This window comes from Pteropus medius, unplaced genomic scaffold (genome assembly GCF_902729225.1).
Source record: "Pteropus medius unplaced genomic scaffold, Ma_sr-lr_union100, whole genome shotgun sequence".
In the NCBI taxonomy this organism is placed as follows: domain Eukaryota; kingdom Metazoa; phylum Chordata; class Mammalia; order Chiroptera; family Pteropodidae; genus Pteropus; species Pteropus medius.
Window position 1 is genome coordinate 5004393 of NW_024354886.1, and position 14440 is coordinate 5018832.

General features: G+C 37.2%; 1 protein-coding gene across 2 annotated transcripts; it reads right to left on the reverse strand.

Annotated features, from left to right (window-relative positions):
- Positions 1-816: 816 nt before the first annotated feature.
- On the reverse strand, positions 817-12276 carry SNRPC (small nuclear ribonucleoprotein polypeptide C). 2 transcript variants are annotated; one of them, XM_039856099.1, is made up of 6 exons: positions 12148-12276; positions 11771-11813; positions 7837-7945; positions 5470-5559; positions 3766-3870; positions 817-1176 (listed from the first exon to the last, which is right to left on the reverse strand). In XM_039856099.1, the coding sequence occupies exons 1-6, from the start codon at positions 12267-12269 to the stop codon at positions 1052-1054; spliced, it is 594 nt and encodes a 197-aa protein (XP_039712033.1). In that variant the 5' UTR covers positions 12270-12276; the 3' UTR covers positions 817-1051. The 2 variants fall into 2 exon arrangements, with proteins under 2 accessions (XP_039712033.1, XP_039712034.1); XM_039856100.1 differs by lacking the exon at positions 12148-12276 and adding an exon at positions 11941-12120.
- Between the last annotated feature and the right edge of the window lie 2164 nt (positions 12277-14440).

Here is a 14440-nt window from a genome sequence, read left to right on the forward strand (position 1 = left end):
AGCCTACAGCCATTTTGTATACTTGATAAATCATTCCCCTTTCACTATACATCTATATTATTTCCAATCTTTTGCTGCAATGCATAATCATGTACATGTTGTCTCGTACATATGCAAGTATATCTGCAGGATAAATTTCTAGACATGGAAATGCTAAGTCAAAGGATAAAAGTATTGCAGTTCTGATACTAATTGCCTTCCCAGAGCGTATAACAATTTTCACTCTCACTTGCAGTGATGTGAAATAGGAGTTAAGATTTTACACCAAGTTGAATAGGGCCAATGGCTTATCATCTAGAAGCTTCCCTGAAAATATCCTTTTATAGCTCAGTGATATAACAAATGACATTCTGAAGAAACTTTCTGTACCATGGAAATCCGATTAATTTTACCATTGCTATTAGAAAGCTTTCTATTTGAAGCCCCCCCTCCCCCCCAAAAAAAAGAGCAGAGAGAAAGCAGCTGAGATTAAGGCAATTCTTGCCATTCTTAGCTGACATGCATATATCATGAAGTCTTTTCCTCTACTTCAGCATAAAAGGCTTAAAATTTTTCACTTACACAAAGTACTATTCATGTGAAAAATTAACCAATTGTGTTTATTTAATCAACAAAAGCTCTACAAGTGTTAGATTTACCAAAGTCTTGCACAAGAGAAGTTTATAAATAAAGACAGAGTGCCCAAAGGGACCCACTCTATAGCTAAGAAAAAAGAATGTCATGCAGAGGGCATGCAGAAGAGAGAATGAGCTAGAAATAACACAACTAAAACACTTCATCTCCTTTGTAATACAAAAAGGATACAGAGAAGAGAAAAAAGGGAACACATTTTTAATAACAGTTGACAATTTTATTTCCACATTTCACAATACAAATGAAAATTGCGTTTTTTGTCCCACTACTCCACTCCAAAACTATTCTCTTTGACAGGAAGAGGGAGTAAGCCTTCCTTGTCATGCTGTTAGAAAACCTCCAGAGTCACACCACCATAACCTCCTGGTGAAGTAGAACAAGTAATATAAAACTGATAGAAAGAGGTTCCCCTCTTTCTTTATCTGTCTGGTCGAGTCATTCCTGGCCGAGTGGGTACCATCATGGGACGGGCGGGAGGTCTCATCATTGGGGGCCCTGGCATCATTGGCATGTGGCCTCCCATAGGTGGCCTCATTCCAGGAGCTGCAGGACACAACAAAGAAAAGGAAAAATGAGAGTAAGAAAATACTGCTTGTGAGAGAGCTTGATGGAACTTCAATTGATGACAAAAATGTAGCCCCCCACCCTGCAAAATGCTGGAAAAAAAGACATACTTAACAGAAGAAATGCAACAAATTCATCACATCTTTAAATTACTTAGACATTCTCAAACAAAAAAAACAGAACAGTCAACAAAAGAACCATATGGGAATCATAATCTAATGATAACAAGGGGGAAACTATTAATAGACTGCTTTCCAGAAACCATCAGGGATACTAGTTCCCTAAATTGACCTTTTTTCTTACTCAGGGAAATTCACAAGTCACATGTTATTCACTCAGCTCTTTTAATCAGTTCTATCCACCATAAAGCCAGGAGCTATTTCATGAATGTACACAGGCACAGAGGACAATCTTACCACTAAGCGTTTGTTCGGAGCTGTAGGAAAGGTGAGCAGGAGGCCCATGCTGAGAACCTGTTAGTAACCATACTTAGCTCAAGTCAAGAAAAATAATAGGCAATAATGTGATTTATAACAATTAGCACACACACACAAAATCTGATTCTTCTAATGCATTTTTGAAACTATTAATGAATTTTTTAAAGTATCACATCAATACACCAGCCAAATGAGCCAGGGAAGGGAAGGCAAGCAGAGAGGTGGAGGTTGGGGAGGTACACAGGCAGCTTCATGGAATTGGTAATGTTCTACATCTTCAGCTGGGTGGTGAGTTCATGGGTATTCATTTTATTATTATGCTTCATAATTTTCATGTTATATATCTCCTTTTTAAATATTAAATTTTACCTACTTATTTTTAACTAAATCATTTTGATTAATGGCTTGCTATAAATGGTTCAAGAATACTATTCAAAGCTGAATATAGCCTTAGGACAAAAAGTAAAACAAGTATATGCAAAGACACAAAATCCGATAGGTACAGAATTTGTTTTTAAGATTAATTTGAACAGGAACAGAGAATAATACTAAACTTCTAAATACCTTATTTAAAAAACCCATCATAACCTGTATTCAGCATTTCTTAGTGAAACTGACCTAAATCAAAGATAGAAAACAAGGCACCTGAAAACTTGTTTTCTTTTGTCTCCATAGCATATTTAATTTTAATTAGTTGCCAATATTGGCAATTAATAAGTCTAATTACTAATAAGTAAGGCTAGATTCCATTTTCAACTTTTTATTATAGAAATGACCAAACACACACAAGAATAGGAAGAGTATAATGAACATCCATGTACCCATCATCCAGCTTTAACAATTATCCACCCATTCTTATCCATGCCCACCCCCAACTACTAAATTCTTTTAATGTAAATCCCATAATCTTATTATTTTATCCTGGTAAAAACGACAACAACAACAACAACAACAAAATACTCAGGAGAACTGGCAACACCAACCTGCATTCTCAAATGTCAACTATAGGCTGAAGCTGAGTTCTAGAAGCCTTCTTTAGATGAGTCATGCATTCCCAGTTCACCATATTTCTAACCCCTCTAGGAATTTGAATTTATGGTTGATTTAAGAATGCAAAAAAAGCCATCTAAGTCACTTTGATTATGTTTTGGGTTCACAAGCCAGTAAGGCAGGAACTCTTTTTATCTATACTCTCCCATTCCTCTAAATGATACCCACAGCAAGCAGACTGAATGCTTCTGGCTAGGAAGCTACTCTAAACCTTTATACCTTGTCTTACCAGTTGAGTTCTAGGCTTCTTGCATCAGTACTCTAATTACATAATTTATCTGTTCTGAAAACCAATTACATGAGTACAAAACAAAAAAACAAAAAACTGTTTCTGTGAAAACAAAGTTACTACTTAGCAAGACTGACAAATCTCCCAAAAGCATGCACATATTTGGTAGGTGAGGTGATCATTAAAGATTGAAACTAGATTGCCTCACAAGGTCTCTAATCGCTTCACAGAAAATGAAATTAAAGTTGGTAAAGGATGCATTATGGGTATGGCTTACTGATTTTTACAAGAACTATATAATGTTCCAATTGTTCTCAAAGCAAAAGCCCTGACCATGTATCAGAAAAATTTGCAAATTAATGTACATTTATGTTTATGTTAAAATAAAATCTTTGAGGTTTAAGTTTTTTCCACTTCTTGAATAGAAGACCAACTACCAGGCCTAAGGCCTTTTCATATACTCATCTGGGCAAGCTAACCTCTAAGATTAAATGAGCAATGGGAGGTAGCTCTGCTCCAAATCAAAATCAGAGAAAAGTAGCCGCACCGTTCCCTTTATTCCCCCAGGGGAACAAGCTTATCTATCTTTCTCTTCATTATTAATGGCCAAAAGTCAGGAGGATGCAAAGAAACAGGAGGGAGGGAGAAGAAGAGAAAAAGAGGCAGCCTTATCCTGCTTTTAGTACCACAATGTCTTTGGTTAGCATCCAATTATACTGATAAAACCAAGTATTTTTTTCTTTCTCATTTCAGATTCACCAAATTTAATTTGTTGCAATAATACATTAAGAATTCCATTTAAGTGGAAAACTAAAACATAAAGGAGCATTCTAGAAGGAGGTTCAAACTTACCAGGTCCCACAGGCATCATCCCGGGAGGAGGAGGGCCCATCATTGGCATCATAGGAGGGCCCCCCATATGAGGTGCTGGCATCATACCAGGGCGAGGAGGACCCGCTGAAATGAAGAATGGGGCCTGAGGTTAGGATATGCTTATACATTAACATTTTATTTCCTTAATGAAACTAATAAAGCCTCATGATCTGGTCCAAACTATGTTAACAACAGACTTCTTATGGTCTCTTTTTTAACAGTAGATGCAAAAAAAATCAGCATGCCACAAAATATTAGTTACTTTATGACTGAAAAGCAAAAACAAGCCTACCAAGAGAGAAGTATAAAATGCATCAGATTCCCCAGGTCAAAAAAATTCCAAGATTTTAATTTTTTAAAAGGGGGTATTATACCTTCCGTAGAGCTCCTGATAAAAAGCATAGGAACTTAAGCCACAAGTACCTAATTTCAGACTTTTTTCCCCCTCTTTAATCTCTCCCCATACACACTTCCACCCCTGACCTATGGATGTTGCTGTTTTCCCTTAAGAACTGGATCTCTGAAGGCCGGCCATCTCCTCCCACACACTTGTGGTGTGCACCTGGGGCCTGGCGCACCTGGGGCCAGGTGCACCCTGGGCCAGGCACCCCTGGTGCACTTGGGGGGCCTGGTGCACCCGGGGTATGGTCCATGGCTCCACCTGGGGCGCGAACCCAGGACCTTCTGCATGTAAAGCAGACATGCTAACCACTACACTATAGAGCCACCCCTAGATCTTTTTTTAAAAAATCAAAAACCAGGTTTAAAAGATTCTTTGAAAATATAAAGATGTATATGCAGCGATATTCCTGACAGTATCATTTACAACAGCAACAATTTGAAACTTACATGTCCACCAATAAGAAAATGGTGAGATTGATTATGGTACATTCATACCACAAGCTCTTCTGCTATTAAAAATAATGGAGCTGAGTGCCAGTCAGTCAGGATAGAATAGGAGAGAGAGGTGACCTGAGAGCTGCTGTGACCTGAGGCCTCACCAGGTCCTAGGATGGTGGGAGCCCAAGAAGGGTTTGGTGGGCTATTTATTAGTGGTCCACCTGCATTAGTGTGCAATGATTATAAACAGCTTACTTTCTTCTACGTTTATATCCATGATTACTTACAGGACTGAGTTTAGGTCTCTGAGTTCAGTTTCAATCTAAACTCTTCTAGAAAAGCCAAAGAACTTATGGCCTAGTTACTCAATCTCCTCCTGTTTGTCATGCAAAAACAACAAACCTTCCCAGAAAAGCCTTTAATCCACTCCACTTTCAACTAGACAGTTCTTGTCTTTCACAAGGTATATTGGTGTAAATATAGAAAATAGAGAGAAAAACTGAGTAGTTTATCAGCTACTTCAATCCTCCAGAGCTGTGTTCATAGCAGTAAATAATTTAATGTACTCAGCAATACCTCTTCATATATTAGCTCATGTAATCACAGGTACATTTTGAGCTTTCCATTCAATCTGTCTCAGACCCACTTGGGATGCCACAAATAGAATGTCCTATTAATAATGCAATCAGAAGGTAACTAAAGACACTTCAGAATTATACCACTAAAGTTGTTTTCTGTTACTATGTATTCATTCAATGAGCATTTGAAAGCCAACTGTGAGGTAATTTAACAAGATCAATCTGCCCAGTTATACCCCTTTAGATAAAAACTTAAAAAACTTACGGAGACTGGGGGGAGGTGGGATCATTGCCCCTGCAGGAGGAGGAGCAGAGAACGGAGTAGGAGGTATCTTTCCTTGTTGAAATGCCGCGGCTTTAAAGAAAGGAAGAAAAATCAGCACACGGTGAATAAGAATTTACTAAAACTAACTACTTTCTTTTAAATCTTTAATGGTCCCAATTATTTTACTCTAGAAAGTGCTACATTCTAGCCTCAAGTTTTTAAATCAACTTAAGGTATTCACCAGCTACACTTGCAATTAATTGGTTTACTGGTAAGTGTTTTTAACCTGTTTTTATTTAGCATTCTTACAGCTGAAATAACTAGGAAGATTGAGTGAAAACCTCAAACCTATCAACAGGTCTTATCAAAGAGAGACAGTCATCTTTAATTTGCAGATGTGGTTTATAACCAATTCAAGCCGTTCAAAGTTCTGTTTAAAAATGTGTGATACCTGTCCAAAGACCGGGCTTCATAAACTTCGATCTTTCCTATATATCCTGTTCTGAATCAAAACAATACACCATTCAGTTTACCATTTTTGAAATTAATGCACTAAGCTAAGAGATGAGAAAGAAACAAATTTCAAAGCAAGAGCCTGCCCTGAAGGTGATTATGCTCTTAAAAAATGTCCAGTATAATCAACTTTTAATTTTTCTTTCAGACAATGAGGCACAAATGAAAAAAGAAACTGAAGATCATTTATATTTGGTTTTAAAAAGGATTCACAAATAAACACTGAAATGCACTCATAAAGTCTATTCCTGAATGTAATCCCCAATTCAGTGCAGTCTACAACCCAGGCATAATTCTACCACTCAACCCCACTCTACCCCACCAATGCAAAGGGGGTCAAATTATTAAAATAAATCACTTGATAATTCATGAGAACTAGATCAAAAGAAATAACCTAGAGTGGAGATTTACGAAGTTATTCATATGCCTCTGAATGGAGCCTGTGCTCTGTAACAGATCATATCCTAATAAGGCACCTCCCACACCCTGTGTGAAAGCACAGCTTGTAAAAAGACTGAAGAGGGAGTGGCTAAGCCATTGGCTCAGTAACAGACTCAATGTCAACATAATCATGGACATCATAAGGTTTATCCCTGAAACCTTGCCTCCTCTCTCCAAAAGTGCTCCATTGAAAATGTTTAGTCATCCTAACTTCTCTTGCTGTATGCAAAAAAAAAACCAACGACAAATATAACGCTAACCTTTGATGCCAAGAAATTTTTAATATCTTTTCAAATAGAGAAAAAAAGATTATAATTTATTTTTCAAATAAAATGGGACAATGTCTGAGATTTTCTGCTTAATAATCCAGGAAGTATAAAGGGAGTAGAGGAAGGTATTTGGTGGTTCTCAACCAGAGGCAATTTTCTACCCTTGGGGATACTAGGCAATGCTTGGAGACATTTTTAGTTGTTATAACTGGGAATTGTTACTGACATCTAGTGGGTAGAGGCCAGAGCTGCTGCTGAACATCCTACAACGCACAAGACAGCCCCCATAACAAAGAATTATCCAGCCCCAATATCAATAGTGCTAAGCTTGAAAACCCTGGTATAAATTAAACAAGACTTGTTGGTGCTGGGTGTTGGGGAATGGGAAGTTGGGCTGTGCGGCCATGGAAGGTTCATCCATTAAATAGGTCTTTCTAGTATGTTTGAAATCATAAGTATTTGCTTTTTAAAAAATCATATCACAAAGTCCGCACTTGCTGCCAGCTGAGTACAAGAGATAAAGGTCATGTTTCAAATATACCAGGATGATCTAACATAGAAATGCAATATCGCCTTCTGTCAGTGCCTTGGACCCAACTAGCCTAAATAACAGAGATCTTCTTAATGAAACAAAGATTATGGTACGTATGTAAGACATGGGTCAGAAACATACCCGAACTGTTTTGTCACATAGGTTACTTCCTTTCTGACTAGTTATCTTTGTCAGGACTACAAAGAATAAGAAACTCAAAGTCTCTCAAACTCTTTGAAGAGAGCTACAAATCCATCCCCCACCTTTTCCTATTGTAATAAGAAAATGGTTCTAAAAACTATGGAACATTATAAAGGGGGTTATACATAAATTTGCTACAAAATCTGTTCTATGTCAATAAATATTAGGCAATTCATCCTTCTCTGCCTCATTTACCAGTCTAACCAATACCAGATTTCTCTAACCTCAATAATTAATATTAATGCATTCCTATATCCCTGGGAAACCAATGACCTTCCACTTCTTTCATTCAACACATCAGAATGCTTCTATTTATCATTCAGAATGAGCTGTTTCTGTGAAAAACAACAGAGAGGGGATAAGAAAGAATGGGACCATTCTGCCACATCAAAACAAGAGACTGAGACATACTTGTTTTGTCAATCAGGCTCTGAGCCTGCTCTTCCATCCATTTCTGATAGTAGTCTTTCACATTCTCTTTGTGTTTCCTACCACTGCAGTGTGTCTTTCTCACAGATGGCTGTAAAAAAAAAAAAAAAAAAAAAAAAAAGGTATCGGTCACAGAAACAAATTTCCAAAACTAGAAATTTTATAAAGCCCTACCTTTATATAGGTGGCCTGGCTACCTTTAGCAGCTTTAGCTGGGTGCTAACGTGTCACTCATAAACATTATCCAACAATGTACTATGGTAACTCATTGACTATATTTATTATGTAAACCAGGAGTCAGCAAACTACAGCCCATGGGCTAGCCACCTGATTTTGTAAAAAAAGTATCGGAACACAGCCACGTTCACTTGTTTATGTATTGTCCCTGTCTTCTCTCTACAAGGACAGAGTTGAGTAATTATAACGAAGACCATATGGTCCACAAACCTAAAATAATTACAATGTAACAAACACCTTAAGAAAAAGTTTGCAAACTCCTGATCTAAAACAATACCATTTTAATGCCTGTTTTAGGTTATTCTATGGCAAAATAATACAGGTTATGTACATTTAAATAACACTGTTTATGAGCATATATTCTTTTAAATGATTATTGGTCTAGAATAGAGACTATATGAATCACATAAAGACCTTTGTCTCCAGCCCACTAATCCTTTTATTTCCTTTAACAGAATTACTGGGGTAAAATTGACATAATATAAACTCCACACAATTAACCTTTTAATTTTTTTAGTTAATGTTTATTTAACACTTACTACATGCCAGACATCATGCTATGTACTTTACAAGCGGTGTCTCAATCTTCACGAAAATCCCACGTACGTGGTACAATGGAATACTAATCAGAAAGAACAAATCACGAATACATGCAATATGGACAAACTCAAAAACATGCCAAGCAAAAGAAATCAGACATATATAGTATATAGAAGCCCACAGTATAAGATTCGATTCACATGAAGTTTTAAAACTAGAAATAAAAACCAGATCAGTCAGGGCCAGGGGTGTATGGGATTGATTGCAAAGGAATACAAGAGAACTTTCTGAGGTGATGGAAGTGTTCTATATCTTGATGTATACATCAAGTTGTAATCATCTGACAAGACATCAAACTGTATACTTAAAAAGTGGACATTTTATTGAACATAAATTATAATTCAATAAAATTGATGGGAAAAAAGTCACAAGATTATTATCTTCTATTTACGCTCAAAGTCCTGTCTCAAAACATATAGCTGATAAGCAGCAAACCCAGGCCTGAAATCCAGATCTCATTATGATGCTCCCCAAGACTGCCTAACCACCTCCTACTGGTATATCCTCTCTTCGAATGATTGCTTCAGTGGCAGTAGATGTCACATGAGTGGTCCACATTTCAAAATATTGTTCCCTGACTCCCAAGCCACTGCTTACACTATGCTTACAACAATGACGTCTCACGCCTTAAAACAAAATCATGTCTCAGAACCAGTAAAAGTTTCAAAGTTACAGCACTGGATGTTTGATGTTTCAAAGGCCACCACAGGGAACTGCTTCACTCACTATGGAAATTTCATGCTATTTTCACAATATATCATGTTAGAATAGTATTACAAGGGTTCCTGATGTTTCTCATAGGGAGATATGTATTATAAAGAGATATTTCCCAATTCTCTGAATTCAGGCATTAGAAAGATGAGTGGCTATATGAAAATATAGTGCTGAAAAGGAGAAGAAAGGCATAGCCCTCTCACTAACAATTTCAGAAAATTAAGACTCTCCAAATGAGTTAGAAAGGGGGTTAGGGACAAAAACAAAACAAACAAAAAAATGAATGGCGATCTATAGGCAAGCTACTGCCAATACCAATCCACTGGAGGAGTGTCCTTTAACTATTATTTCTTCATAAAGAACTACCCTACTTACGTGTTCCACAAATCTATTAATGCTAAACTACATCTGAATGAAGTGGCAACAGAGAAATCACTGGCTAAGTTTTTGCAGCTACTATTCAAGACACAATCAAGAATTCTGATTTAATCAGATTTCTGCAAAGGCAGTAAAGTATAGAGCTGCAGTTCTCAAGGTGTGGCTCAGATACCTAAGGGTGTCTTAGGCCCACTTCTCAGGAGTTTTGCAAGGTCAAAGTAGATTCATAATAATAGTAATGTCTTACATTACTTTCCTTTTTTACTGTATTTGCACTAATGATGCCAAACTCATGGCACTTTGGAATAAATCAAGGTAATGGCAATCCATGCATTAGTGATCACTGTATTTTTCAATATCACGCACTCACGGGGGAGAAAGAAGCCAGTATCACTCAACTGTCCTTGATGAAGTAGTAAAATTACCAATTTTATTAAATCTCAACCCTTGAGTTCATGTCTTTTAAATATTCTGGATGACAAAATGGAAGAACATACAAAGGACTTGTGCTGAATGCCAAATATTTCAAAGAAAAGCAGGCATGCAATTGTTCAAATTGTGAGCTCTTCCAGTTGCCTTTTTAAAAAATTTTATTAATTTCAAGCATACAGCACATTGGTTAGACATGTATATAGTTTATAAAACAATCCCCATAATTATTCTTTCTCTCCTCTGGCTCTCCACCTATCCATTATATTAATGTTAACTACATTTCCTATGTTGTGCTCCCCACCCCAGATGAACAAACTGGTTATTCAGACTTCTCAAAAATAAAGTGAGCCTGTTACTTCAAGGAAAGTAATTGGTAGTACTTGAAAATTTGACTTTTCAAATAAAAACTAGAAATTTAGAAAATCTTATCTGCCACCACGAGCTTGTCAGTTTCCAAATACTTAAAAGCCATTTCTGATTAGATTATAACATTAGTGGATGGATTTTATATTATGTAATCAAACATGTCAACATTTGGAAGACCTACATAACTAAGTGAACCAGAATTTTCCAAATGACCAAAGCATGTTACAAAATCATTCATGGCAAAAGATTTACTCAAGACAGACCGGTGAAATTTAATGTAACTGAGTATGAAAAGTATGATGTGGTTTCAGATTCCACACTGCAACTAACCATGTGTTGAGTTTTGGTGCAGAAATATAAAGTATTAAAGAATATCTACAATGATCTGAAAAGGCTATTAACTTTAAACTTCTCTTTTTTTCAACCCCATATACATGTGAGAATCTGGATTCTTTACATACATTTTTAACCAAAACATAGTGCAACAGTTATAATGCAGAAGATGAAATCTAACTGTCTTCCATGATATTAGTCATACTAATGTTTTTGTTTTAGATAACAACTATTTTTCCCTTTTAAAATGTTATGTGTTTCAAATAAAAGGTTTATTATTGTTACTTGAAATGAATTAGTATTTAAGTTTTAATTTCAAATACAGCAAATGTTAATAGACATAACCCACATAACCTAAATTTTCAGGTATACATTATCACTTGACATCTGTATATTCTATTGTGTGTTTACCACCCAAAGTCGTTTCCTTCAGCTACCATATATTGATCCCTTATTTGTTAGTTTTTAATCAAATTACTCAGTTTCAAATTTAGGCATTTATTTCCAATTTAATCAAACATTTGAGGGCCTTGACACAATCTAATATTTGAACTTTAGGACACTTTCCTGGAATTTTTACTTGTCATACATTTTTCTCATCTTCAAACTTGCTAAAGCTTTGTTATTTGGGTCTCCACTAAAAATACCGACTGCTGGAAGACTAATAATTTCAAACTATGAAGGCAGTTAGAGGAAGGGTAGAAAAATAAACACTTCAGATTATTTTCTCCAAGCAATAAGTACTTAAATCTCAGCAGTATGAAAAGCAGAAACTTAAACCTAAAAAAAAAAAAAAAAAAAAAACCTAACTTATTACATACAAGGTATTTAGTAACTGAAAAGAAACACCACTTACAGAGTCATGGGTGAGGTATGTATCGCAGTAATCACAATAAAACCTGTAAAGAAGTGAAAAGTAGAGAAAAAGAGATGACGACCAGTTAATAGGTGCCCATTTACTGAAGTACTGTTCATCGAAAGTAGAAAATAAAAGGACATGTCACGATTCGTGGACATCAAACTAACCGTTCTGACATAAACCAGGCTTTTTTGTTGCATACGCGGAGTCGACATCCACACTCTAAAGGGGGCATCTAGAACCCCCAGTCTCCCCCTCTTCCCCAGATCCTCTCTTTTCCCTAGAGGCTTCAGAAGCCAGAACTCACTCTGTATTCCCTTACTGGGCCACAATTAGTGACAGCGAACACTTCTAGAGTCAGTCCCCTTACTCACTTGGGCATGTTGCTCTGAAGACCGTTGTCGACTCCGCGCCCTGCCGCCGGAAATGACGCGCACAGCAAGCGCCGACGCCGCTGAATCGTTTCAAATGCGACTTCAGAAACCTTCCTAGTCATCCAATCCGCCTGCCGAGCGGCTCTACGAAGGCTTCACCCGCGACTGCGGCCGAGTGAGGGGCGGGACTTTTCCTTTCTTCTTCTCATCTATAGGAAGGTGGAAAGGAGGGGTGGGTACTAAGGGTCCCTACGAGGTTCAATCCACGAGCATTTTTGTATCGGTGCCTGATGTTTCTGGAAGCGTGTTATTTATTCTTTCGACAAATGTCTACTACCTCCTACATGCCAGGCACTGCTGTAAATACTGAGAAGACAGCAGTGAACAAAACAGACAAAATCCTTGTCCTCACAGAGTTGACATTCGAGTTGCAGAAGACAGAATAATAAAGTCAATATGTATTAGGTCAGATGGAGCCAAGTGCTATGCGGAGTGAAAAAATGAATCTGGGGAAAGGGAATTCAACGTTAAATGAGACAGAGAAAGCTTACTGACAATTAAGAAATAATAGGTTTATTAAAGCAATAAAGCCAGGTGCACGCCGTTTTACATGGTGTCTCTGTTTTGAGTCTCATTAACACCATGAGACAGTAGAAACCCAAGTTTCAAGTCCTATCTCGCCGCTTGCTAGCTGTGCTGCTTTTTCAGTTTTCTCATCTGAAAAATGTGGGTAATAATTCTTCTGGAGTTTACGGGAGAATTAAATGTGAAAATGCTTGTAAAATGTTTAATGAGATGTCTGTGCATACTAAGCCTTCCACAAAACTTAGCTATCTTTACATAGGAAATTGATAGAAGTGATGTCTACAGATATAACCTGTTCTAGCAACAAGGCCAAACTTCCAGCCTGATCTATCAGACTCCAAAAATGAAACTGGGGAAGAGGAGTTTTTTACTCTTCTGCTTCACATTCTCTGATGGTGGAATTGCAACCAAAATAATAATAATTGCTACTTTATTTGAATGTTTACTGTGTCCTAGGTGCTTTAAATGCATTACTGTATTTAATCTATTCAACAACCCTGTTATTCACATTTCAGACGAGAAAACAGCTTAAACAAGGTTAAAGCTTCCTGGCCCTAAAATAAAAGTTAACTGCACAATGAAGTTCTCAAGCTTTCACTACCCTAATACAGTGGTAAATCTTGGCATTATTAATGCTAAGAACAATCAGATGTTATTTGTCTCCTTCTGGGATGCCAACGTTAAATAGACACCATTAACTATAATGTATTCTTACCAAAAATGTTTAATTTGGATATAATTTAGGCTATAGAATAAGCTAGAAGATGACCCTGAAGGAAAGCAAAAGATAGTAAGCAAATTCAGATGGTGGGACATTCTATAGGACATTGCCTCTTTCCTTCGCCAAATCAGGAAAAAGTGTCATTCTAAATTAAAATATTTTAAGAAGTATAACAACTAGATGTAGTGAATGGCCTAGGGTTAGATCTTAGTTTAGAAAAAACAGCTTTGAGCGACATTTTGGAGTAAATGCCAGGGCTTTAATGTTGCAATTCTAAAACCCATCTTTGTGCAGGCACCCTGAGTTGATTCTTCTCAAAATAATGGTGTCAATTATGTTTTGATTTTTTCCTAATTTCTGCCTATGCTAATCCTGGGACTGTTTTGCCCTCTAATCCATTTCTCATCTTTCCCTTGATCTTTTCAGTATGGCAGTCGGGGTCTGACCCCATGAAAGCTGCATGGCTTGGATTCTCATGCTGGTTGGCTTCCAGGCTGAGTTGCTGGGCTCCGTCAGTGCGATTTATTTCTGGAGATCAGAGGGATTGAGGAAAAAAACACAGAAAATCCTCACCCGCAAGCCATAGTATCCATCATCACCCTCAACCACAACACCAGCCCTCAGCCTTGGGCTGTCTCCTCCAACCTACCTGGCTTCAATTTCTAGTAGATGATCCCAGCCCCTAGTCTCTATAACAAGATGTATCCTTCTTCTGTCCCTCTAGTGTAAGAGTGGCAGTAGCTTCCTTCCAGCTATTGCTCATCTCTGGGCCACTTTACTGTTCTCTGTTTTACTTTTTTTTTTTCTTTATCTCTGCCAACACCTATATAAACTAATTATCTGAATTAAATTTCCTCTGTTTTAAGTACTTAGAGTGGTATCTGTTTTCCAGGACTCAAGGGTGACACCAAGTTCCCAGAGGTATCTCCCTCATGCCCTGCCCATGGGCCCTATAATTTTGTAAAGCAGCGCTTTTCACACTTTTCC

Excerpts from the sequence above, each read along its gene's own strand:
- SNRPC (XM_039856099.1), bottom strand. The coding sequence starts at position 12,269 with ATGACTAGGAAGGTTTCTGAAGTCGCATTTGAAACGATTCAGCGGCGT. Across the intron at positions 5,560-7,836 it reads GAGCCTGATTGACAAAACAA|CCGCGGCATTTCAACAAGGA; the intron begins GTATGTCTCAGT and ends CTTTCTTTAAAG. Across the intron at positions 1,177-3,765 it reads GATGATGCCTGTGGGACCTG|CTCCTGGAATGAGGCCACCT; the intron begins GTAAGTTTGAAC and ends TGTGTCCTGCAG.